We start from the raw sequence: 27,975 nt of genomic DNA on the forward strand, positions 1-27,975 counted from the left end.
TTGAACATACCCACACCTTACTTTACAATGCTTCGCCCACGTAAGTTTGGAGTTTTGACCTCCAAGTCACGATTACTCTTACATCCCTAACTACTTGCCAAACTACCTGTACTTATTTCAATTATTTATTATGATGTCGACGGGGGCCACCGTAGCTGAATGAGTTGGTGCATGATTACCTTTCGAAAGTTCACGGTTTCGAAGCCCCGGGTACGAAACACCAAATGATAGAAAATGTTGTTTGTAATAGCGGTCGCTCCGGCTCTCCACCACTTTTGCTTAAAATTTCTAGAATTGGCAACCCAGTGTGCTGCTAAGGGAACCGATTTGTCAAGAGGAAACGAAAAAGCTGCTTACTGAGCAAACCTTTTATTATTGAATCATGGGTATATGTACTTAGTATCCAACATAAGTTGATTCGCAACATGTGTTTCTTGATTAAAAGAATTTATGAGAGAGTTAATATAGTATACAATACCAGAGATTGAGCGATCTTTGGCATTTTTTGTTTTGCTTTGCTTGTGCTGATGGGTTGAAGCTTTTTCTTTCATATTCAAAACTTCGAACATAAGAAAAGGCGTGACACTTCAGCAAACAAAAATTGTCAAAGATTAATTGTATTTTGTGATCACAAAACTTGGACTTCGTTATACTAAAACAGAAAAGTTCTGATTTAAAGTTTAAATGAAATTTTAAAAAATTCTGTGCAGAGTTTGAAATTTTGCGTTATACGGTTTTTATTGTAGTATGAATTATTTTTTTATAGAAAAATAATTGTGTGTTATAATATTGCATACATAACTCGTCGTGTTCCGAATCACCAATGACGGTGTAAGATTCAAGTTTTGCGACATATCTTCGTACCTTCTTCAAGCATAATTCGTTGTTTCTTTGTGTCCTTTAGGATTGAAAACAGGTTAAGGGACATACAACTGCCAAGTTGGGGCGGGTACTTTCACCGCATAGCAGAAGAATCAGTATTTATATCATATTTCTTGTCGTAGTTGATAAGATCAAACACTCAGCAATCAGACTAGCATCCTAAATAGCGCTGTGTAAAACATGCAGATATGCATTTACGTACATATGATACATATGTATATGCCTTTAGGCACGTGAGCAACTTGGAGCAATTAAACATGGCTATCTTTTTCTTTATCAAAACAAAAATTTGGGTGAAAGCTTTATTTTATCTTTTTCAATTATGTCGATATATGCGCATTGGAGCAAATACGAATAATAACACTGGTTTACAAAATAATATTAACGTCACAAAAATTTATCCAACTAATTTTCTATCGCTAAATAAAAAACAAAAATGTATTTATTATTTTTTTGCTAAAAAGAATTTGTGAAATATGTGCAAGTATTTAAATTCCAAGTACATATAAATGTATATATAGTAGTTTTGTTTTTCTGTTCTATTTTTTTTTTTATATTTATAAATCGTATTTGAAACCGTTAAAACATTAGTCTTCTAATAAGCAATAAACTTTTTAACATTTTAAGACTTGTCTCATTTTCAAGAATTGTTTTTCAATTGATTAATGAATAAGATTATGAGGAAATCGAAAATAAAATTGTCTACATTAACAACACAATCCCAGTTTGGGCCGACCTTTGTTGTAAACAAACCACTGTCACCTTTCTTATTACTTCAGAAAATCGGCTGTTTCCTTCAAATTCGCTGAGCGCCGATTAACAGTTTGGTGTTGGCCACACCCAAGGCACATTAAACAGGCAGCAGCAGTATGGTTGCAATTTTTGTTTATAGATTTAACATTTTAAGGACCAAATGTATTTTGTATAGATTGTTTTTGTTTTTGCTCTGCTTCTGCTACCTGTTTAATTTGCCTTGGCCTCACCTTCATATTCTGTACATCGTGTGCTATTGCCCGCAATAGGGCGATCGCTATTAGAAAAAAACTAACAAATTTTGCTTTATAAACATCATCAAGCAGGTTTACCACTTCAGAAGCGGTGGTAGCTAGTTTATCATCTACAGAAATACCAGAACTGGAATTGCAAAATTCCTTGTATTGCCGAAAACGCTTAGGACTAGAGATATAATTGTATTCAAAACTTAGGATATAATTATTATATAGAAATTTATTTAAAAAATTAAATTTTTTAAGTAACGTTAATACGTTCCATAAACACCATTTTTGTTTTTTAAATTCCTGAACAAATTTATTACGCTAATTCTTAAGTGCCTTAAGGGGTAACACCACTGTAGAAATTTCAAAAAATTGATTTTTGTTTTATAAGCTTAAAAAATTCTTTGAACCTTTTAAAATACAGAACAAAAAGTTTTATACGTTACCGAAGTTTATTTCATAAATATTTTAAGCTTTTAACCAAGCGTTAGTGACTGCTACCTAACGATTTCTCCAAATTTCCAAACTTTAAACGCGTTTTTCTCAAAACACGTTTTCTGAAATTGGCACGCAGCATAACTCAAACAATTTTAAATATTTTTAATCAGGTTTTTCACTACGTCTGTATAATAACCTTCTCAAGAGAAGAGCGTAGGGGATTTTCGATAGATTAATTTAAACGATTGTTATAATTATTTAAGTGCGGTTTTTTTAGTCCAAAATAGAGTTTTTTCCTGCAAATGCTTGCTAATTCCACAAAAATAAATATTTTTTAAATCCCCTACGTGTTTCTCTAGCTATTCTTATCTAGATTAAGAAAAAAAAATTTTCCTTGTTCCAGATTAAAATTTGCACCCTCTGTGCTGTGTGCCGCGGAGCTCCCTCAAGAGAAACCACATTACAAAAATGTCTCCAATGCCGCCATTTTGTAAAATTTTCGATCAAACTTTGTAGTTTTGTATTTTAGTATATAAGTAATAACTTCCCAAATCAGAGTGATTGTTTTCCCTTACCTTCTATACAAAAAAATTCTTTAAAAATCGTGTTTATTTTACGCGTGTACAGTGGTGTTACCCCTTAAGCTCGCGTGTGAACCAAGCAAGCTTGCACTGCCTTTTTAATTAAAGATCTGAACCACTTGAGACTTAAAATAGACCAGTTAATTCAAATACAGATTTATCAACAAGCGAAAACTCGCAGTTATTGTGCTTAAATGCTAATTTCATGAAAATTGAATTTAAGTACAAGAGAAATATGAATCCGAAATATTAAAATCGATACTGTCGCAAAAATGAGATTTAGAATTCTATTGAGTTTATTTTGAAAACAAATAATTTGCACTAAATTAAGGCTTAAAATATTATCAACGACTTAAGAATTGATAATTGAATTAGCTTTCTTTTGAAGATTAAAATCAACAAATACACAGAAGTTGTTATTTGCTAACTGGTTATAGGCCAGTATTGAAATCTTTACCGTATGAGCTCTATAAATATAAAAATTACTCCCAGGATTGATGTATGAGGCCAGTAAATATAGAGATCGTGCACCTGAATACTCTTTCCATATACACAATTTGATCTAAAACTGAATCATTCTTGCCTAGCGACGCCTGAAAACATAAAACTGTAGTTATTTGCGGAATACGTTGCATAAGTTCAGATCAAAATATTAATATTATAAAATATCAAAGAAGTTTGAGTTCAGCCATGCTACCAAAAAGTTTATCATGTCGAACTCTGATAGTGCACTATGAGAACAAATGTCGTCCGACTGGTGCGTACATCGCCCATATTTAGTAATACATTATCAGATTCCTGGAAATTGGCTTAGACTTGCTAAAGGTGGTTAAGTTCCATTTTTTGGTGGTTTTTCCCGTTGAAAAAAATTTAAATCAAATGGTTATTATTTGTCTTCAGTGGGTTGGTGCGTAACTACCGTTCGGGAGTGCGTAGGTTCGAATTTTTGTGTATGAACATCAAATAATAGAAAAAGTTTTTTGTAATAGCGGTCGCCTCTCGGCAGGCAATGGCAAACCTCCGAGCGTATTTCTGCCATGAAAAAGCTCCTCATAAAAACCATTTGCCTTTCGGAGTCGGATTAAAACTGTAGGCCCTCCATTTGTGAAACAACATCAAGACGCACACCACAAATAGGAGGAGGAATGGGCCAAATACCCAAAAAAAAGGTGTAAGTGTCAATTATATAATATATAGAGTCAATTAGATCGTTTAAGAAAGTTCACCGCGATCTGTTTGCAAAATTTTCATTTGTTGAAATTGATGAGGAGTCAATCTTTCGGGCATGTCAAACTCATTTTTGTCGTTCAACTCTTTTCCAGCGTAAAACGATAAAATTCGTTTTGAAAATGTATAGTGCAAAAATAGTTGAGTGGAATCAATGTGTGATTTGGAATAGTGAATTAAAAAAAAAAGAAAGGACATTATTTAATCATATTTTCGTAACTCAAGTAGATTACCATTAAATGAAAAGGAAGAAAACTGGTATGCTACGTACTACAGATTATTTACATATATATACCTTTATCTCTACACAGGAACCCTAAAAGCACCGACTGGTCTCTGTTCAATAGGGTTTTCAATAATAAATTGAACAGGCGAACTTTTTCCTACTCATCCACTGATCAACTGGACAAGCAGGTGGAACACTTGCAGCGATCCTTTCAGACGGCCTTCAAAGCGGCTTGTCCAGTATCTTTTAGCATGAAAGACTTTCCCCCCTGGTGGAGCAAGATGCTTTCGACTTCCCAAATTAGACAACCACGTTCCCCCGCTTTCATCGGAAGTTAGGTATCTTCCATCGCAGCTCAAAGTAACGGGTGATCAATCATGAGGTGCTTTTTTCAATAGTTAAAAAAAAAAACAAAAATGTAAATTATGTTCAAAACCTTTATTTATCATTTGAAAGGACATTCTTTGACATTTACTTTTTGAATATGACTTCATTCAAATGTTGGCCGCAACTACGCTTAAGGTGGTCTATTCTGAAGGTCCAATTTTCAATCACTCGTTCGAGCATTTCGACTGGTATGTCGTGAATAACACGCGTAATGTTGGCTTCCAGAGCTTCAATCGTAGCTGGTTTATCAGCATAGACCTTGGACTTCACGAATTCCCAAAGAAAAAAGTCCAAAGGTGTGATGTCACAAGATCTTGGTGGCCAACTCACAGGTCCTAAACGTGAAATCAGCTGCTCTCCGAAATGACTTCTCAATAAAGTCATTGTTTCACGAGCTGTATGGCAAGTGGCTCCGTCTTGTTGAAACCAAATGTCGTAGAGATCATTAGATTCAATTTCAGGTAGCAAAAAGTCCGATATCATGGTACGGTAGCGAGCACCATTCACAGTTACGTTGCGGCCATCATCATTTTTGAAAAAATATGGACCGATGATTCCACCAGCCCATAAACCACACCAGACCGTTGTTTTCTCTGAGTGTAAAAGTAGCTCTTGAACCTGTTCTGGTTGCTCTTCATCCCAAATACGGCAATTTTGCTTATTGACGTAACCATTGAGCCAGAAATGCGCCTCATCGCTGAACAAAATTTTGCTCGAAAACAGCGGATCTTCTTCAATCTTTTCAAGAGCCCAATCAGCAAAACGGTGACGTGCAGGAAGGTCATTTGGCTTTAGTTCTTGTACGAGCTGTATTTTGTATGCTTTTAAATGAAGATCCTTCCGTAAAATTTACCAAGTTGTTCCATACGACAGTCCAAGTTGCTGAGAATGGTGCCGAATCGATTCATCGCGGTTTTCACGTACACTCTCTGCTACTGCCGCTATATTCTCAATGCTTCTTGCTGGACGTGGTCTATTCGGTCGAGAATTATCCACCAATGAATATTCGGATTCAAATTTGTTGATGGTATGTCCAATAGTGTTTAAGGCAGGCCGATTATGTTGACCATAATGCGGTCTAAGCGCACGAAAAACATTTGTCACAGAACGCTGATTTTCATAATACAATTGAACAATTTGTAGACGTTGTTGCGGTGTGAGTCTTTCCATGATGAAATGCCAAATGCTGTTCAACAAATCCACGATGACAGTTTGCCACAACTCGCGCGCGATCTGTAAAAAAAACGCAAATGAAAAAAACTCCTCTTAATTGATCACCCGTTACAATCAGGTTAAAGGAGATTGGCCTCTGGAGGCAATTTATCAAGGGGCATGGTAGTAACACGAACAATTAACAGTTAACACCGTATTTCTCCGAACTTCGAACAGATCTCTCTATCCGCAAACTAGAGTTTGAGAGTCGTGCTAGGGCAATCTTTCCAAATAGGCAGGATTGGATCGAGGGGAAAATCTGCACCGAAGCTTGCACCTCTGTCTTCACAGACCGTTCCAAGATGGAATCGAAAGTCGGAGCAGGGGTTTTCTCTAAATCAACCAATTTATCTATCTCCTATAAGCTGCCGAATACTGTGTGTTTTTCAAGCAAAAGTCTTTGCGATCCTGCAGGCATGCAAAATGCTTAGGGAACGACAGAGCGAGGGAGATTTTAACATTTTCAAGCCGCGATCAAGGCTCTGTCGACGCCATGGTGCAGAACGAAATTAGTAAACTCCTGTGAGGAGGAGATCGAATCCATTGGGTGTGCAGGTAACATTTCTCTGATCTGGGTTCAAGGTCATAGGAACATAAAGGAAATGAAATTGCTGATGACCTTGCAAGGAAGTGGACTGAATTGGCCTCAGAGACCTCCTACCCGGTCATCGGCATCCCCTTGCCAGTTGTTAAAGGTGAAATGCACAAATTATTTCTCAGGAAAGCGCAGAAAGGATGGAGCTCCATTTCTGCATGTGCTATTTCGAAATCCCTTTAGCCCCAGTACAATATACGAAGGACTCAGAAAGTCCTTTGGACTCCTAGCCATTCAATTTCCAAACTCGTAGCTATGTTTACCAGTCACTGGATGATCGGCACATACGCGTAAAAGATAGGGTTACTATTTAACCCCCATTGCAGAAGCTGGGGGGACCTTTCAGAGAAGGAGACTGTTAAGCACTTTCTCTGAAAGCCCAGCTAGACGATTAAGGTCACTGGGCGCCTCTTTCTTCGACAGCCTGGGGCAGTGCACCAACCTAAATCGCATCAATCCTCTCCATTATATCAACAGTTCTGGTTGGCTATAGATTTTTAAACAGACAATTTTACTGGGGTTCACCGAAGATGATAAACGCTTACAGGTCAGCATGCAAAAAGCTTTGATCAAACTAATGTTTACACATTTGTTATATGCAGATACATTACAAATACATACAACTCAAGTTTTTGACTTCTTATATCGTATAGGTTAAAATAAAAATGAATGTGAAATAGTTCCTCCGAATAAAGTAGGTAGAACGTCGGTCTGAGGAAGCATTTTTTACGGATATGGTAAAAATCTAGGAATGTAACTGGCCAGAAAATTCGCAATCAAAAACTAGGCCGTGATTATTTACGCATAGGCATCTAGTGTATGGTATCATTTATTAGTTAATTTTTTCAGTTTATTGGTACATTCTTTAACTTATAGATTAAATAAACAAATAAACCCTTTTCATGGTCAACATAAATTCAGAAATTCGTGTGGTTGTTGCGACTCAGCAGTGCTATTTATGGTTAAAATATCAACATTCATAGATTAATTAGCCTAGACTTTATAACTTTACAATAACTGCATATGCAGTTTTTTAAGATGCCAAACAAAAAATGAATATCACATACAAATTTTTGAAGTCTGAAATTAATCATATGGTAGCATGCCTCTCTCATCGCTCTCAATTTACGTAACTTAAGAATCCAAAATCAACAACTCTCTCGCCAAAGTCGCTCAAAAATTAAGGTTATGCTGACTGTTTTTTTTCGATTACGAAGGTGTGGTGCACTCGGAGTTCCTTCCGCAAGGCCGATCGGTTAACGCTGAATATTATTTAGACGTTTTAAAGCGTTTGCGCGAGAACATTCGTCTTAAAAGGAAGGAATTGTGGGACAACAAGTCATGGTTCTTGCATTACGATAATGCACCAGCTCATACATCACGTCTTGCTCGCGATTATTTGAACAAAAATAATGTTAATATCGTTCCGCAAGCACCGTATTCGCCTGATATGGCTCCATGTGACTTTTTCCTGTTTCCCAAGCTCAAGTTGCCGCTCCGTGGAAAACATTTTGAGACAATTGAAGTCATAAAAGAGAATTCGAAGAACACACTCGAGCTTGATTTGTTTACAGTAGCACAGAAAACAAACTATGTGACATATCACGCTGAAATTTGCCATGTAAGCTTATAACAGTCCTACCAAAAAACAAAAATTATATTTTTGCCATATGTCATCCGCGGACCGTTTTATTGATAACGTCTCGTTCATATTTGAGCAGAAGATATCAATAAATTGCGGTATTTTTGCAGAGAATAAAATATTCCAACCATAATTGCGTCATGTTTTAACTTAACGACAGCTAGCTGTTTGTTAGGCCAACATATTGGTTATAGTGTCTTGTTTTGTACCCTTTTTCTAGATTATGCACAGCTCCGAAATAGCTTTCAACATATTCAAAGACTTTTAAAATAACAATGGCTTTTGCAATTGCGTGCCGATAGGTGACCGCTATTAGAAAAAACTGTTTCTCTCATTTTTGTGTTTCGTGCACGGAGAACCTACGCACTTCCGAGGCACACTGGTGGGCACGTATCAATCAATTTGGCCACGGCGGCCGACCAACACTGTGATCTTTAAATTTCTCACAGCCTTTGCTATTTTATAACTCTCGGTGTTTAATTTTAAGTTTAGAATCACTTCAGAATATATTCCAATTGCCCCTCGGTAGGCAACGGCAATCCTCCGAGTGTATTTCTGCCATGGAAAAGCTCCTCATAAAAAATAGTTGCCGTTCGGAGTCGGCTTAAAACTGTAGGTCCCTCCATTTGCTGAGCAACATCAAGATGTACGCCACAATAGGAGGAGGAGCTCGGCTTAACACCCAAAAAGAGTGTAAGCGCCAATTATATATGTATATATTATCTGCAGTAAAATATTTGAAGAAGTTTATAAATAAATGGATGCAACGGTATACCGAAGTTAAAAACATGACTTCGTCAGATAAGATCCAAAACATATGGTATATGTATATCAGAAGATCATTGATTTATTTATGAGAAAGCGGAGCTTATCGTTGGGTGAGGCTAAAGCAGTTTTATGGAGAACTGGTATTAATGTGTCCAAAGACAGGGTTCGAGGATGCTTACGTGTGGAAGACCTCAAATTCCGGAGTACATTGGAAAAACCGCTGCTCTCATTGTCATACATGGAAAAAGCACTTGAATGGGCTAAGGCAAATTCCGAACGGAATTGGACAAACATGATATTTACGGGTGTGTCTTTCTTTTGGGTGAACAGTTGCATACTTTGGTCTGGTGTTCTGCTTATAATCAATAACTTCAACGAACTGTTAAACACTCAGTTACGGTTCACGTTTGGGGTTGCTTCTCCCAAAAAGGATTTGGCCGTTTATTTGTGTTTACTGCCAATTTTAATGCAGTTTTGATGAATAGAATTTACCAAAACGCATCATTGCCAACAGCTGCGGAGATATTTGGAAGAACTAGGTAACCTTGGATTTTACAAGACGCCGACAATCTGAAGTATCAAAGCCGAAGATGTATAGAGTGGAAACAGCAAAATGGGATTGATATGATGGTTTGACTTTCACAGTAGCCTGATACGAACCATATTGAAAATGTTAGGGCAATAGTTAAGCAAAACTTAAAAGGAAAACCAATATGGACGTGCAAACAGTTGTCAACGCAAATTCGGCTGATTTGGAGCCGATTACTTCTCCAACGTACGCAGAAATTAACACAAAGTATGACTCAAAGGCGGCCGCCGTAGCCGAATGGGTTGGTGCGTGATTACCATTCGGAATTCACAGAGAGGTCGTTGGTTCGAATCTCGGTGAAAGCAAAATTAATAAAAAACATTTTTCTAATAGCGGTCGCCCCTCGGCAGGCAATGGCAAACCTACGAGTGTATTTCTGCCATGAAAAAGCTCCTCATAAAAATATCTGCCGTTCGGAGTCGGCTTGAAACTGTAGGTCCCTCCATTTGTGGAACAACATCAAGACGCACACCAGGAGGAGGAGCTCGGCCAAACACCTAACAGAAGTGTACGCGCCAATAATTTATTTATTTTTATTTTTATGACTCAAAGGTGTGCAGCCATTGTAGCTAATGATGGTGACCATACATAGTATTCAATATACAGCTATCATAAATATTATAAGCCCATACAATACAGTTTTTTTGAATCGATTTGATCCAATAGTTTCCAAGTTATGGCGGTCACGCTTTTGTTAAACAGACTGTAACAACTGTTGGTAGTTCTAGAGTTAAAGAGAAAATCGTGCGAAATCTTGCAAAATCTAAATTCAAAAGTTGACATGAAGGAGTTCTATGGAGAACGAACGTCAAAAATTAATTCCTTTTATCGCTTTGGTGTTTTATGTTCGGGGAATCTATGAAATCATGCTCTTCGGAAAGTATCCATTAAAGTGTTATCCGACATTCGAGTTGGGAAAGTGTGTATTGAAATAAATATGTTTCTTAAGAGCACAGTGTAATTATAATCTTGAATTTCTAGGAAGTCTATAAATGTTCTATCGAAAGTATAATTTATTTTATCTACATACATATGTCTTTTGTAATACATTTTGACGAAGCGATATTCACGTTTATTACTTTTACGGTGTCAACCGTACGACGTGCTTTTCATACGGAAATGTTCAAAGTTAAAGCTTACAAGGTAAATGGGAGCATGGATACCCTTAGTCTAGTTTAACTTTTCAAGTGTTTCATACAAGTTTAGTTTTATTGAAAATGGAGAAAAATTGTGAAAAGGAAGTGAAAAATGAAACTGAAGTTAAAGATGAAAATAAAAAAGGGGATCGTCATAATTGGACTGGAAAATTAGACTTCTTAATGTCCTGTATATCAGTGTCAGTAGGGTTGGGTAATATATGGCGATTTCCGTTCATCGCATATGAAAATGGTGGCGGAGTTTTCTTGGTACCGTACATAATTGTTTTATTTCTTATTGGTAAGCTTTAGATTTTCGGCATTAATTTATTGAATAAGGGGAAAAACTATAGTTATAAATATTAGATTAAAGTATAAAATGGAAATGATAAAAGTAGCAGTTTCAAATGGATTTCATGCTTTAAAATACATTTTACTCCAAAGAAATAAAGAGAGAAATGAATTTAGAGAAACGAATATTTGCCAAAGTAAATTTTCATTAATTTGATACAAAAATACATTAAAATTAATTTAAAATAAGCGTGAAATATTTATGTTGTTCATATTGTACATAACATAAAAAACTTTATCCAGACAGGCGTAGATACCAATTTTCATTTGAACGAGTACCTCCCGGAAAGTGTTGCGTGTAAACCGATTTAAGTGATTTTTACTAAACCCAAAATGACATGCAAATGCACATATGCATAAAAAAGTCCGTGAGAAAAATCCGTGAATACTTTTTATTTTATACGATTTTTATAATAATTCAATAGGGTATTCGGATTTGGCTGTGCCCTCGTTCACCTTCCAGCTTGGAAAAGGCAAAAATAACAGCGCGGTTGTTAAGGCCGACGATGTCAATATCATCGGCATACGCCAACAATTGTACACTCTTATAAAAAATTGTGCCTGAGCGATTAAGTTCTGGGGCTCGCACGATTTTTTCCTATATTATCCTTGAAATTATAATATAACCAAATATATATAATATATGTATATATAATTGGTGCGTACACCCGTTTTGGGTGTTTGGCCGAGCTCCTATTTGTGACGTACGTCTTGATGTTGTTTCACAAACGGAGGGACCTACAGTTTCAAGCCGACTCCTAAAGGCAGATATTTTTTATGAAGCGCTTTTTCATGGCAGAAATACACTCGGAGTTTGCCATTGCCTGCCGAGGGGTGACCGCTATTAGAAAAAACTTTGTCTTAATTTTGGTGTTTCACCAAGATTGGAACCTACGTTCTCTCTGAATTCTGAATGGTAGTCACGCAACAACCCATTAGGCTAAGGCGGCCGATTGCATTATTACCTTGTGCTAAAAAAGGTATGTTCGCATTAGATCCCCCAAAAAAACGCTCTGGGCAAATTTCTTCGAAAACTGGTTCAAATGAATGCAAAGTGTATTGCTCAATGCTCATTTTTCCATTGTTAGGGCGAAAATATGCATAAATGCAAGCCCTCGTAATCCTCTTACATTCAATAGTCTGCGCATAGAATATCCAGAAAACGCTTTCTTTGTCGTCTTTCTCAGCGTTGTGTGCCTGGTCATAGTAAAAAGGAGCAAAACTGAAATGTGTGAACCAAAGGATTGTGGAAATAATTTTTAATAGCCGACTTTGGTGATTAACTTAATTTCTTATAGGCCTCAACCGATTTCTTCATACAATGCCAAGGTGGACCGCCGATTTTTTCTTTCTCTTTGGTTAAGCACAACATATTCTTCGTTTGCAAATAATTGTGAGGTAAACAGAACCCCTAACCGCATGAAGGCGATAATGAATGATCTTCAGTATTGAAACGAGAATCTGTTAAAAGTGTACTTTGGCGCAAAGATAAGGCGGTGTCCGTCTTAACTGTTTGTAATGCGCTTCAGCAGACTATCGCGTAATTGTTTCTTGATGGAATTTACAATAGTTTTAAAAGGCAATAATTTTTTCAGCAAATAAATATACAAAAACACAAAATAATGCACAGAAACATGCAATAGTGGTTTATGAATCATTATCTAATTATTGCTTTTAGTTCGTTTTGTGAGTAATAAACTGTGGCGTGCAGGAAGCAACTGAGTTGGCATACCAGTGTATATCATTCTAACGTCGATTCGCGGTCTGCAGAAGCATATCTTTCTTCTTTTACACAGACCATTTAGAAAATAAAAATTTACAATCGTAATCGTGTAATATTTTAATTTACGCACCCTTGCTGACCGGCATCGAAACTTGGTTTGTGCAGTTTGGGGGAATATGCAGTTTCATAAGCTTTTTTTCCTTTCTTTTTTGTGATATCTAAGAATGTGATTTTGCTTAAAACTAGTACCAATAGAAAGCACCACGACTGGACAAAATTAAGGATTGCATATTGTTCACACAATATCTAAAATATAATATTATGCAGTAGGGTAATTTTTTATCTGGCCCAAACATTAGTAATAAACTAATTTCTATACGGATCAATACAATAAACTTTACATTCGTTTTTAGCTCACGATTTCCTTTGCAAATACTCTTATAAGTATCAAATTTTATCTCTATATCCTATAACATAAAGTCTCAAAATATTTAGGCTTGTACGCTAACAACAAAAGCTCCAATTGGCACACAAATTTTTGTATTTAGAAGCTAATCTTTCTTGAACGGGGTTCTTTGACATAGATTGCATAAACTTACAAAAGAGGCATCTCTATAAGCCAAATTAATTAATTGTCAAACTGCAACAAATAAGAAATAGTACCCGGTGGAGTACTGTTTGTTTGCCTTTTTTATTTTTTATTCTATAGAACCTTAACAGCTTAACAAATATACAACCGGAAAATATTAAGACAATCCGCGCACTTTGTAGCTGTTAATTCGGACTAAAAACTAATTTCGGTGTGAAATAGGTATTTACTCGTATACAGTAGGTTCTGTTTTTATGCGGCTTTTTTTATGCGGTTTTGAAATAGTGCGGTTTTTTTTTAAATTACAAAATGCATGTCGACCTTTCGGGAATTGTACATATAAACAAGATTCTAAACCAGCTAAGCAAAAACTTATCACAGATTCATGCGGTCTATGGAACGTATCTATAGTTATAATATGGGACTAGTGCCCTTTTTTATGCGATTTTATTACATTATTTCAGATTTATGCGGTTTTAGCATTTGAAACGTATCTATAGTTTTACTATAGAACTAGTAGCTTTTTTTATGCTGTTTTTTTTTATGCTGTTTCTTGCGGAACGTATCTACCGCATAAAAACAGAACCTACTGTATTATATTATTTTTAGATTCTTTCATTTATATATTAAGATTGTTTTAATATGTTAGCTTTAATACTTTTTTTTAACTTTTTAAATATAGCAAAGAATAAAAAATTATTAAAGATACAAAATTTAAGTACCTTTCATATGACGTATCACTTAGTTTGATCGGTTATGGGATTATTCAGGCAGTAGATATTTTAGTAATATACCTTTTTTTCTATGTCGTTAAATAGAGAAATAATCAAAAGCTAAATAAATACTCTTCAAAATAATGATATGTACATGGTTTCTATGGTGGCGGTATAATTTCAAAAAGTTTTTTTTCAAGGTCATTAGCAAAGTCGGGTAAAGTACGAAAGGTTTCAGATAATGAAAAATATGTTAACCTGTTTTTTCGGTATCCATTATCACTAACACTTTTCACTTATCCAGTTCTAAGAAATCACTGACAGAACTACAGGGTTGCGGTCACCTTTATTGACGCGCAAATAGTGTACTGAGGCCGTGTTCACTTCGGAGGTTAAACAGATATTTCAAATTGTATGATTAGGTGGCTCACACTGAAGTGGCGTGAATTTCATCACACCTCTAACTAAACCATTGATATTTGTAATTTCGATTTTAAAGTGAAAGCGCGAGATGTCTGGCACAGGCTCGATATTTTTGGTTACTTCGGGTTAAGTTTTTTATTTTTCATATTTGGTGGAACCATTGTGAAATGGTTGTTCTATTTGTGAAAAGTTTTTTTCGTTGGAATAGAAGGCGCATATATTCTATTTACCATAGTTTTGACCTCAATTGTTCGACTGCCGCAATTGAATAATTACTTTTAACTAGCTATAGTATGATCCTAATATGTACGTAGTAATATCTCATGAATTTTTTTACTGTGTTTGTGCATACTTATGTCTTTAAAGGAAAGCCAGTGTACTACATGGAAGTGCTTTTGGGACAGTTTTGCAGCAAGAGTTCGGTAAAAATATGGGCTGCCTGTCCAGCGTTTTTAGGTGAGTTACCCGAAATGAAACTCTGCCATCCTTCAAAGTACAATACACCATATTTACATGCACCTACATACTCGCATGCATATCCATGAATTGTAGGTGTGGGCATCGGACAGGCAATTGCGACATTGGCGGTATTAACATACTACTCAGCTTTGTTAGCTCTTACCATTTATTACTTTATTGGATCGTTTCAATCGCCTTTGCCATGGGCATTCTGCAGGGAGGAGTGGGGAACGAATTGTGTAAATTCCAGTGTTTTAAACAATGAAGATAACTACTCGGTTGACAGGTTGCAAAGCAGTTCTGAATTATATTTCACGTAAGTAAATTTTTTTTAGTATTAAAATTAAGTAAATAAATTTTTCTGAATTTGCAGTAAAACTGTACTAAGGGAAATCGAGGATATATCTGATGGCATTGGGACTCCTAGTTGGCGCCTCGTATTAACTCTCTTGGCTTCTTGGATAGTTGCCTATTTTATTATAATCAAAGGCGTCCGAAGTTTGGGAAAAGCTGCATACTTCTTAGCGATATTCCCTTACGTAATCCTCTTTACGTTGCTAATAAGGGCAGTCACATTGGATGGAGCTGCAGATGGTATCATCTATTTTCTAAAACCTGAATGGAATAAACTGTTAGACATGAAGGTACGTACGCACACATATACTAACTACTACTTTTACGAGGAATAAAACATGGGCTGAAAAGAACCGGTCCTAACAAAGAAAACACACACAGCGCAATCATTCTAGCGCCGCTCTAACATTTCAATACCACTTTTGAGTTACAGCGATAACCTCTTCAGTCGAGAGACATTTCTGCGAGCCAAATCTGGCGAATACGGTAAATGTGGGAGCAATTCGAAGTTCAATTCAAGTAGTTGTGTCATTATTTTGATTGACTTGTGACACGGTGCGTTGTCTTGATGAAACAAAACATTGAACAAAACAGAAACAAAGCAGTGAACACTTTGAACAGAGCTTTCTCATAGTCAAAGTTCATGCAATATAAAGCTAATACGTCCTTTTGATATCTTTACGATGTCAGCTAACTCACGCAACTTCACTTTTCGATCATTTAAAAGATTTTGTGGATTTTGTTGATGTTTTCTGCTGTTACCGTCTCATTTGGATGTCCACTGCGTTGTACATCATCGGTGTCTCTAAGACCACGTTTGAAGTCAGCAAACCATCGTTTTATTGTTGTTTCTGATAGAACGGAGTCCCCATTACATTTTTAAAGCCATTGCTTCGCTTGAACGTTATTTTTTCCCACCAAGAAGCAGTAGAAAATTAAAACACGAAATTCTTTTTGATCCATTGTTTTGAAAATAACAAAAGTAACGTCACCCTTAGCACAATAGCTCACAAACTAATGAATAAAATACCGTGAAATTTTAACAGCAGTCTTTTTAAGGTTAGTACTAACTGAAAAAGAGGTGAATGCAATAAAACTAGTGCCATCTATGTGTTAGGCCCGAGGTTTTCAGCCAATGAGTTAAATTCCCATCGAGATGTGATTTTTAACTTATTTAAACCTGCATAACAATTCTTATCTTTGTTGAAACAAACAAAAAACAGTATATGATGCAATAACTCGTCCCCTTAGTATTAAAATAGCCTATAAATTTTTTGATGTTTTGAGAAAATGAATTTCAAACTTTTTGTCGAAAGTAGCTCTCACTCAAATCTCGTTATGTCTGTAAATATTTATTATTTTTTGACTGACGTTTTGATCCACTTTGTGGAACTAGAATTTGACAAAATTTTGACCACATATAAAATCGACGATGGAGAATCCAAAAATTCAATAAAAAAATAATAGCCTATGAGCACATAGGCTATTGTTATACTAAGGGGACGAACTGTTCTACTATTTTTAAAACTTTTAGGTGTGGAAGGAAGCTGTAGTTCAGTGTTTTTTTTCCTTGTCTGTTTGTTTTGGTCCAATTGTCGCATTTTCTTCGCATAATAATTTTCGGTATAATGTTTATCGGTAAGTGTATTATGGACATAATCCTGTGATTCTTTCAGTTTATTAATTAAAATATTTCGCAATGACAGAGATGCTATGATTGTTACAACTTTGGACACTTTTACATCTTTATTGGCTGGAATTACAATTTTTGGAATTTTAGGAAACTTGGCACTTAACTTAAATGCTAACGATATCAGTGACGTTGTACGAAGTGGCACTGGATTGGCATTTATTTCATATCCGGATGCCATCGCCAAGTTTCAATTTGTGCCTCAGGTATGTTTAAAAACGAATTTCTAAGAAATTCTCTTGTACTAACTTAGTATAGCAGTACTGGTACTTTATTTTATTTAATTTTTAAATGGTTTGGTAGTTTTAACTAAAAACAAAAGCAACAGGTGAAGACAGAACCTATTCATTAATTTATGCTGCGCGTCTTCGCTAAGAATGGTGGGGCTTAAAGCTCAGTTCCGGCTTCAAATCGCAAATGGTCTTTGTAAAATGTGTTAGATATTCACTTTCTGTCCTTTTGATGTAGGCGCTGGGAAACAACAGCCGATATTCCAGGCAAATTGGTTCCCCCATAATCCACAGATTTATTATTGGAAAGTAATACGAGCTGGGGTTTAATGCACCATCACCAAACACCAGCGACCGCATACTGTTTAGCGTGAAGTTTTCTTTGGAATAGTCATGAGCCATAATCTCCGTTCGCATTATTTGTTGTTTGTTTTCCGGAGAAATAGTTGAGAAACTCGTTACTGAACCCTATGATAAGCAAATAAATTTGTATTACAAGCACGAGTTCTTGGGTGGTTTAGACGTTTTCAAGATGGCCGATAAAAAGTTGAAGACCATTCATGAAGCTCCACGTCGGAATTCAAAGGATTTTTTTATGGTATTCATGCGGTTATACACCTTTACAGGCTTTCCGAAAGTCACGATTTTTTCTAAATAGTGGTACTCGTATAAACTCACACAGCTGGTATTCAAAGGGTGTCGTCAATGTAGTCGTAAGGGCGTTGGGACCTATTCTCGACTTGAGGCAATAGGATTGCTTCTTTTACTTATATGCTATAATTAATGCAAATATTATTTGTTTAAATATAAATAAATACATCATTAACATAATCTCTATTACTTCCATTTAGTATCCCAGAAAGTTCAAAAACGTATACTAAACTTTGACCTCCGAAAGCTTTTTTCGGTATTATTCTTTTTCATGCTATTCGTCCTGGGAATCGGAACCATAGCAGCGCTACAAAGTGCAGTCATTACAATTCTTTGTGACCAGTTTAAATTAAAAAAATTTTGGTTGGTATCTTTGATCGTGGCAATCATAGGATTTAGCGTTGGTATAACGTATGTGACCCCGGTAAGTTCAAGCTTATCGATCATTTAATGGAAAATCAATATAATGAAATATTTTTATAATAGGGTGGACAATGGATTCTAAATCTTGTGGATTATTTTGCTGGAACTTTTATAGTATTTTCTCTTGCAGTTTTTGAAGTTATCGGTATGACTTGGTGTTATGGTAAGTGTATTTTAATAAAGGGTTTTTCAATAAGAGATGATATTTTGATATTCAAAAAATGATTTCGTTGCTTGTGTGGCACGTAGCGCCGTCTTGTTGAAAATAAACGTTGTCCAGATCAATACCATCCAATTCCGGCCATAAGAAATCGTTAATCATTTCTCGATAGCGCAATCTATTCACCGCAACTGTTACTCCAGCTTCATTTCCGAAAAAGTAAGGTCCAATGACTCCGCCGAACCATAAACCGTACCAAACAGTCACACGTTCAGGATAGAGAGGTTTTTCAACAATAAGTCTTGGATTTTCTGAGCCCCAGATCCGACAAATTTGCTTGTTGACGAAGTCACCGAGGTGGAAATAGGCCTCATCCCTCAAGATGATTTTTCGATGGAATTCCGAATCATTTTCATGCATTTCAAAGGCCCAATCAGCAAAGGCACGACGTTGTTTTTGTGTAAACTGGACTTTATAAGCCTTAATACCCAAATCTTTAAGCAAAATACGGTGTAATGACGTGTGTGGAATGCCTAATTCCAAAGAACGACGAGGAATGGACAAACCTCGGTTTTTTTCTTGAGCGACGTGCACGGATTTTATTCTTCACTAACTTGTCCCAACAGGTCGAATTTTTTCACCAATTTCTGTATTGCGGTCCGACAAGGTGCTTCACGATGCCCCAAAAATGTTCGGGTTTTACGGACCGTCTCTGCCAAATTTTCACCATTTTTATAGTGAATTTTAATAATTTCAGTGCGTTGTTTAAGTGTGTATCGTTCAATTTTTATTAGTGGCGTAGTTTCTACTTGTCAAATATCAAAAAATGACAGCTTCAAACGTGACATCAACCGAAATAGCGGTAAAAATAACACCTGTTATTGGAAAACCCTTTATTATATAATGACTCTCCGTTTCCTTGTTGGCTGTATATGTGCCAAATAACTACAACTTGAAATAATATTAAAATCTTTTTGGGATATTTATTTTACTCTTTCGGCGTTTGAAAGCACCCTGTTGGAAATAGAATAGAATGGAACTAAACTCGCCCATTCAAAGGTGTAAAACGACATAAATATAATTTATTATTTATAGTTGTTTAGCGTTTTTCAATTCAAAGTAAAAACAAACCCTATCGACTCAGAGGTGACACTTTTGTAAACAAACAAAAAAATTGACGGTAAGACTTTGATAGATGATATTCACGACAAGTATTGTAAGCATTTTAGGCCACTCCAAAAGTATTACAAGTTCAATTCAAGGCTTCAAAGCTCGTGAACTGCGAGTTCACTTTATCAAAAGACGGTTTAATGGGTTGTGTGGCATGACGCCCAATCCTGCTCAAACCAAAGGCTCATTATACAAAACGTGGTAATTGTACCTGACAATCATTCTTCCTTGACGGAAATGCATGCCCAGCAGCATTTGCGAAAAAATAGGCAAGATATTTAACTACTATAGGTACGCAATATTTTCTCGAAACATATAGGTATTTTTTTTGCATAGCCGTCGAAATAAAAAAGCGTTGAATACTATGTGCATTTGGGAGAGTTAATTGAATTTGTGCAAAATTTTCACGGAGTAAAAATTGTGCTGTTGCGATCGGGGCCGAGTCAATGATTTAAGATAGATTTGCGACCGTGGGTATTGCCCAAGCAAACGATCATACACACCTATTCAGCATATGACCGGCATGTGAAGTTACCCCGTATGACACTAACCACTTTTTCACATACCTACATAAATCCACTATCTAACACCCCCTTCCCTCTGATCCAACTATGATAGAAAGATGCTTCCTAGGCCTACCATTGGATGAGATGGATGACGTCGAATGATTCCATAGCGCTGGGCAGGGTTTTGTAAACTGCTACACAAAATTGTGTTCTGCATACACTTCAGATTCAAATTTTTTCAAAAAGAGGCTATTTGGAGCTTAACCAAACCTCCGAGTATATATCTGCCATGAAAAAGCTCTTCATTAAAATATTTTCCGTTCGTAGTCGGCTTGAAACTGTAGGTCCCTCCATTTGTCGAAGGATGCGCCAATTATTTATATATATTTGGATTGCAATCCAGGAGAAATATTGATTTTGCATATCCAAAAACGTACTCAGCCAATTTCTGATCTATTCAGTATGTATAGGGTGGGCCATGTAAAATTTGCTTTTTGAATCGGATATAAAAAAAAACTAATCAATATTTTTTCAAACTTTTTGTTTTATTTTGAAGATTGAACATTGTCATTTATGAATGAAAAATAATATCGTTCAAATGACTGCCACGACTGGCTTTACAGTAGGCCATTCGATCAACCCAATTTTTAAGCACATTATCGATTGTTTGGGCTCCAATTTCATGAATGGCAACTTCGATTTCGTGTTTTAAAGCATCTGGATGGTTCGCATAGCATTTATCCTTAACGGCTCCCCACAAAAAATAGTCCAACGGGCTTAAATCACAGCTCCGAGGCGGCCAATTGATATCGGAATTCAAAAACGGTAGCCAAAAGTTCGAGTGTAACTTTGGCAGTGTGACAAGTTGCACGGTCCTGTGAAACCAAATGTCGTCCATGTCATCCTCTTCAATTTTTGGAAACAAAAACTCGTTGAGCATGTCACGGTAACGCTCGCCATTTACTGTAACCGCGGAAGAAGAAGAAGACCCACCACTTTGGAAATAGGTTTTCAATATTTCCCAATTTTGTTCAAGCGTATAGCGTCCCATTTCGTAAATGTCAAACCTTTAAGTAAATTATGAACACATTTGACATGTCATTTGTGTTACCATTCTCAAAAAAATAGGTTGTTTAAAAAGCAAACGCTATATGGCCCACCCGTTATATCAAACGGTCTCAAAGGTGGTTCGGTTGATATCACTTAGCTGTTTAACAATAAAACATCCAATTTTACATATAAGCTAAATATATGCCTTTAATTCTATTGATACAGGTCTTCGCAACTTTTGTGATGATATGGAGTTCATGACCGGTCGTAAGGTATCAATTTACTGGCGTTTTTGCTGGGGTATAATAACTCCATTATTATTGGCAGTGATTTTTATTTACTCACTTGTGATCATGGAACCATTGACGTATTCTACATGGTCGTACCCAGTTTCCGTTGAGAGTAAGTAAAACATACAAACATAACATAAATAAAACTAATAATAGTGTGACGCACGAACAGGACAGCTTTACATATCTCGGGCTTCTCTTAAATTTGGTCATGCCATATTATTATTATTATTATTATTTTTACAAAACAGAGTACCCCAAAATTTACGCCTACTCCCTCATAAAAAAGTTTGTTTTTAGTTCCCGCTTCCAATATAATCGTACATTTTGTGCCGAATGCAGAATTTATACCTGAGCTAGTTTTTTATTACTGATGACCAATCAGCAATCAGCTGACACGGTTTTATGGAAGAAATAATACCGCCACTCGATTCCTGGAGAATTCGATAGAATGAATTGGCATAATCTTGGAGCTTTGTTTAAATTTTCTAGTTGACAAATAGCTTATTTCTTTCATTCTCTTTTAAATTCTCCTGTATGTGTACATTAACCTAATCTAACTTTTAATTTTTCTTTACAAAAGCTTGTCTAAAGTTACGTTACGGCAAATTTGTTGGTGAATTTTCATTTAGGTGACACTCCCACATGTCATGTGTAAGGGTTAATTTCGTTAGTATGTACTGAAAGAATTGTTTTCCATATGCAAATAGGTTACTGCACACATTTTCTATTTCGGGTCTTTTCTGGCGTTTAAGTACAGCTTTGAGTTCTAGTATATGATATTAACAGAGTTATAGTAGAAATTTATGAAAAAAATTTTGGCGTTACATTTTGGCCCGCTGTTATGATTATTTTCAAAGAAACAAAAAATATCAATCTATAAAGAGTTTAAATGTTCTACAAAATTGTTTTTGTGTTTGTACCTAGAACTTCATGTACTTATGTACCTGTATATACATACTTATATAAAATGTAAAGATCACATAGATTCTTATGCCGATGTAGCAAAATAATGCGCTAAAAGATGAATATAGGGGGGTCAAATACTCATCTTAATAAAATTCTGTCATAAACTTCATCTATTGTAAGTTTGGGGAAAAACCCCACGGTAGTGATAAAAAAGTGTGCAAGTGTGTTCCCAGGATGTAGCGCAGTGACCAGTGATTGACCAACCAGGGATAAATACAACCATTTTTTATCAAACTCCAAAAGAGTAAAAAAAACGAAAAAAAACAAGGAAGAAAAGAAAAACTGAGAAACTTATTAAGTGAAAAGTGTTGTTGCTGAGAGAGAGAGAGAACAGTTGCTTATTATAAGCACATCTGCTCAGACAACTGCGTAACTTTCCTTTTTTTTACTAATCTCACAAAAAAAATAATAAAAGAAAAAAATAGTCATACACATATACATGTATATATAAATAAAAATGAAGAAACACCCAACAACATGCCGAATGAGTCTCCGGGCATACGCGGAGAATCGAAGGAAGAGAGCGATACGATCAATCCGTTTTTGAGACGAGCGAGAATCGCTCGCTCACCTGTGAGAAAACAAATACTCACTCCTCGCTAAAAAGCACCAATGCGAGCATAAAACTCCAAACATGGAAAAAGCGACACGCAACAGCAGAAGGAAGAGGAAAGTGAGCAAGCGACAACGCGAGAATCAGACGGAGAGCCGCTACGTGTGATGGGACGAAAAAGAAAAGAGCTCATTAGTATGATGGAAGTGCAAAGGCATATCAACATTCCAATGAAAGACTTGGTGAGTGCAATAGAGAGGCTGCATCAGATAGCATTAGACATGCACAGCATATCTAGCCACCCACTGTGCGCGCCAATCAAAGCACACAAACTGACTCAATGGAGAACGATCGCAAAAAGCAAGCAAAGAGAGCCCGCACGGCGGCCAATACGGGGCGGGATGCGCCCTATTCGCCTCAGCAAATAGCAAAATGCATTCGCTTAGAATCACCGAGAGGACCAATAGAGGCCAGGCCCATAGAGCAACAACACTACTCCAACCAACCAAAAGAGGTGGTTGCTGTAAAGAAACAAAGCGTGGCAGCAGTATGATCCAAGTAAGACCAAAACCACGCAAAAAATACCAACAAAATCTGACGCATTGGTCCTGAAGAAAGTCGGTGAACTTTCAAATGCTAAAAAAATAGATCGCAACCTGACCTCAAGGAACTGAGCCATATAGTAAAGGGCATTAGAAAGACGGCGAAGGACGAACTAAAGCGGCAAGCTAATCTAGCTACTGAAAAACTCAAGACAGCAATAGAAGGTGTCTTCGGCGAAAATGCACAGGTTCGCTCCCTAACACAAGAAACGGCCATACAAATAAAGGATATTGATGAAGTGACGTCCAGAGAAGAAGTGTTAAAGGCGATAAAAATAGCCTCCCTGACGGAAAAGTTAGCTATCGGCCATTCGAGCTATGCATACAGCATACGCGTGCCACAGACATGCACCATCAGCCTACCATCGGCGTCCGCACAAAAACTGCTAAGCCTATCCAAAATACATATTGGCTGGGTTTACTGCCGCGTTAGGGAAAAGGCAGCTATAACAAAGTGCTACAAATGCCCCGATTTCGGCCATCTGGCAAGGAACTGCAAGAGCAAAGATGACCGCACTACTCAGTGCTTCAGATGTGGAGGGCAAGACCATAAGGCTAAAAACTGCGTAAATACGCCGAGGTGTGCGCTATGCCTACATCACGGCAAAAGTGACACTAACCATGTGTCAGGAGGGCGAACATGCCCCGCATTCCAGAGAGCAGCCCAACAGAAGAAAGTATGAAGGTCTTGCAACTTAACCTCAACCACTGCGAAGCAGCGCAAAGCCTGCTTACCCAAACAGTATACGAGCTGGCCATCGATGTTGCTATACTTAGCGAGCAGTATAAAAACAAGCATGAGGCGTCATGGGCCGGCAACACAAATGGTAAGTATGCCATATGGAGCTGCGGGAGTAACCCAGCCCATCTGGGGAAACCAGTTGCAACAACCGGATATGTGCGTGCCAAAATAAATAACATACACATATACAGCTGCTACATACTACAGATCTGTGTACCTTTGCCAGCATCATGGATCAACTGGTTAATGACGCAAAGCAAAGAAGCGCGGCACTCAAAGCAGGTAACTTCAATGCGTGGACAGCAGAGTGGGGATGTAAAAGAACGAACCCGAAAGGCAGGGAACTTTTAAATGCACTAGCAGCGCTTGATTTCGTTCTACTCAACAATGGCACAGAGAACACATTTAGCAAAAATGGTACCAGTTCCGTCATAAACCTTTCGTTCATAAGCAGGGGACTAAGTAGAGCTACAAGACATATCAGCGACTGCGACACACATAGCGATCATAGGGCAATAGTCATTCCCATCGAAAAAGCTCAAGTATGCACGGTACCCTACAAACGGCAGAATGGGTGGAAAACGAAAAGCTTCGACGAGAAGCTCTTTGAGATAGCCTTCGACGACACCGTGGTAATATTTACAGTTGAAACTGCAGCGTCGAGGATAAAGTCAGCCATCACCAAAGCATGCGATACCGCTATGGTCTGACAAGGAAGACGCCAAACACGTAAGCATACTGGTGGAACGACGAGATCGCGGAGTTGCGAGCACAATGCAATCGGGCCAGAAGGCTATTTCAGCGCTTACGGAACGCAATCAACACCGTAGACTCAGGCTCAACTAAAAAAATAAGCGTAAAGCGTTTAAACTGGCCATTCCCGATAGCAAACGCAATAGGTTCAAAGAGCTATGTGACGACGTCAATAATAACCCATGGGGCTCGGCCTATAAAATAGTGCGAAACAAGATGAAGCAGACGGTACAACCAACATGCCCAACTCTCTTGGACCAGATTGTACGAGAACTCTTCCCTTCGCAGCCTGACTTCGTTAGAACGCTAAGTAGCGAACCAGTCACCAACATTCCGGCGGTAAATGCACACGAAATGCTCAAACTAAGCAGCAAATTATCTCCTCGGAAAGCGCCAGGGCCAGATGGAATCCCAAACATTGCGTTGAAAAAAGCAGTGTCGCAAAACCCGTACCTGCTTGCGAGAGTTTTTAATATGTACCTGCAAGAAGGCGTCTTTCCATCTGGAAACTACAAAAACTGTTACTTGTACCAAAAAAAACCAAGTGCTTGCTCTCCCAATAAATACCGTCCACTGTGCATGCTGGACTCCATTGGTAAGTTGTTTGAGCTTGTGATTAAAAACCGGCTGGAAACATATGTAGATGGATAGCTGTCAAGCAACCAGTTTGGCTTTAGGAGGAAGCGAGCTACCACAGACGCGATAGAGGCCGCAATAGAGGCCGATGGTTAGGTGGCGCAAAAGAATATTGCCTGGTAGTAACATTAGATATCAAAAGTGCGTTCAACAGTGCCAGATACACGCCCTCCGCGTGATGCAAGTGCCTACCTATCTACAGCATATCATATCCAGCTATCTGTCTGATACAGTGTTACGTTACGACAGCGACGCCGGAAGCGTTGACTACAAGGTCACAGCTGACGTGCCACGTACTAGGGCCTCTCCTGGGGAACATTATGTACGACGGTATTTTGCGGCTCAAGGTACGCAAGAGAGCATCATTCGTTAGCTTCGCGGACGATATATCAATCGTTGTAACCGCGGAAACGCTCACGGAAATTTTAAATATCGCGCAACAAGCTATAGGCACGGCTCAGAAAATAGAGGCCGTACTTATCAGCAGCCGAAAGAGAGTTGAAAAGGTTAAGATTAGAGTTGGGGGCAGCATTATCGAGTCAAAGCCATACGTAAAATACTTAGGCATCTTGGTAGACCATCGAATTAGCTTTCGAGACCACTTGGAGTACGCTAGCAACAAAGCTGCGACCGCGACAATAGCCCTGGCTAGAATAATGGCGAATATTGGAGGACCAAGACAGCAGGCAAGACAGGTCCTGGCTGGAGTAGTGAGGTCTATCCTCTTATATGGCGCGATGCATTCCAACACGCTTCATACGTACGAAGCAGTAACTCCACGTACCGCTTGTGTGCTCTTAGAGTCTGCTCTGCCTTCAGGACAGTCTCAGAAGATGCGACGCTCATCATAGCTGGTCTATGCCCACTTGACCTGATAGCGCAGGAGATGCGATGTGCGAAATGAGACGTATGAGAAACAACCAAGCCCAATGCGACCGGCTGGCACTGAGGAAATCAATAAACCATCGCTGCATGGACTAGTGACAGACGCGATGGGACAGTGGAAATAAAGGTAGGTGGACCCACCGTCTCATCCCCAACGTTGAAGCTTGGCTTCAAAGAAAGCACGGAGAAGTAGGCGTCTATCTCTGCCAAATCCTAAGTGGTCATGGCTGCTTTAAAGCGTACCTTCACCGCTTTGGACACGAAGAAAGTCCATACTGCGAGCAGTGCACACCAGCAGTTGAGGAGGGCGCAGAACATTTGCTTCTGACGTGTCCCCGCTTCAGAAAAGTAAGGCCTAAATTGGAAGACAGCCTCGGCAGCAGTATCACGCCTGAGAATTTAGTGCCATTGATGTTAAAGAGCCAGGACACATGGCTGCTGAAATAATGCAGCAACTCCGACATAGCGAGCAGGCAAGGAGGATGCGCGAACGCCAAGTAAGAACGTGAAGCAGCACACCTATCCAGAGATGGAAACGCAGGTAAACTGACGATACCACTATTAGAAACTAACTTTTTCTATTATTTATCTGATTATTTTCAAAGAAACAAAAAATAGCCACCTATAAAGAGTTTAAATGTTCTACAAAATTGTTTTTGTGGTTTTACCTAGAACTGCATGTACTTATGTTCCTCTATATACATACTTATATAAAATGTAAAGATCACATAGATGTAGTAAAATAATGTGCTAAAAGTTGAATATAGGGGGGTCAAATATTCAACTTAATAAAATTCTGTCATAAACTTTCAAATCGCCTACACACATTTTTTGTTTTTTTTGAGTTTATTTGTCCTCTCTACCAGAACGCATTCTCAGAAACTTGTTATTTTTGTGTGTGTTGTACAATGTTATAGATATTAATTAAATTTATTTGCAGTTATTGGTTGGATGTTGCTTGTCATAGGATTCCTCCAGTTCCCTTTATGGGGCATTTGGTATTTATACACACACAAACAAACTTCTTTTGGAAAGGTACAAATGCACAAATACATATGCGTAATTTTATATAAATTATTGTTATTATAAAATATTTATAAATATTTTTTATTATTATATTAATATATATATAGTATTATATATTTATATTATTTTTTATCTCATCATCTTAGACAATCAAAAAGGGTGTATCACCAAGTGCAAAATGGGGTCCAATTGATCCAAAAATACACGCAGAATGGCTGCAGCATAAACAGTATTTAAGGAACATGCGAGACGAAGAGCGAAGAAAGAAAGGACTGAGCAAATTTAAACAGAATTTGTTTTACCTGATTGGTATATCCAATTAAAACTAAAATGATATCATACATGTGAA

At 37.5% G+C, this 27,975-nt stretch overlaps 1 protein-coding gene across 1 annotated transcript; it reads left to right on the plus strand.

The window, feature by feature from the left end:
- Window positions 1–445: 445 nt before the first annotated feature.
- LOC129236944 (sodium-dependent nutrient amino acid transporter 1-like) lies at window positions 446–27,967 on the plus strand. Its single transcript, XM_054871262.1, has 11 exons — window positions 446–831; window positions 14,844–14,933; window positions 15,030–15,252; window positions 15,310–15,580; window positions 16,825–16,928; window positions 16,997–17,186; window positions 18,109–18,285; window positions 18,348–18,447; window positions 21,396–21,572; window positions 27,541–27,635; window positions 27,773–27,967. Exons 2-11 carry the CDS (start codon window positions 14,861–14,863, stop codon window positions 27,947–27,949), a joined length of 1,587 nt encoding a protein of 528 aa, XP_054727237.1. The 5' UTR covers window positions 446–831; window positions 14,844–14,860; the 3' UTR covers window positions 27,950–27,967.
- The last annotated feature ends 8 nt before the right edge of the window (window positions 27,968–27,975 follow it).

Source organism: Anastrepha obliqua, chromosome 2 (genome assembly GCF_027943255.1).
Source record: "Anastrepha obliqua isolate idAnaObli1 chromosome 2, idAnaObli1_1.0, whole genome shotgun sequence".
NCBI classification, from domain to species: domain Eukaryota; kingdom Metazoa; phylum Arthropoda; class Insecta; order Diptera; family Tephritidae; genus Anastrepha; species Anastrepha obliqua.

Coding starts and splice junctions, on each gene's coding strand:
- LOC129236944 (XM_054871262.1), top strand. CDS start 14,861: ATGGAAGTGCTTTTGGGACAGTTTTGCAGCAAGAGTTCGGTAAAAATA. Junction 16,929..16,996: donor TTTCGGTATAATGTTTATCG/GTAAGTGTATTA, acceptor TCGCAATGACAG/AGATGCTATGATTGTTACAA. Junction 21,573..27,540: donor GTACCCAGTTTCCGTTGAGA/GTAAGTAAAACA, acceptor ATTTATTTGCAG/TTATTGGTTGGATGTTGCTT.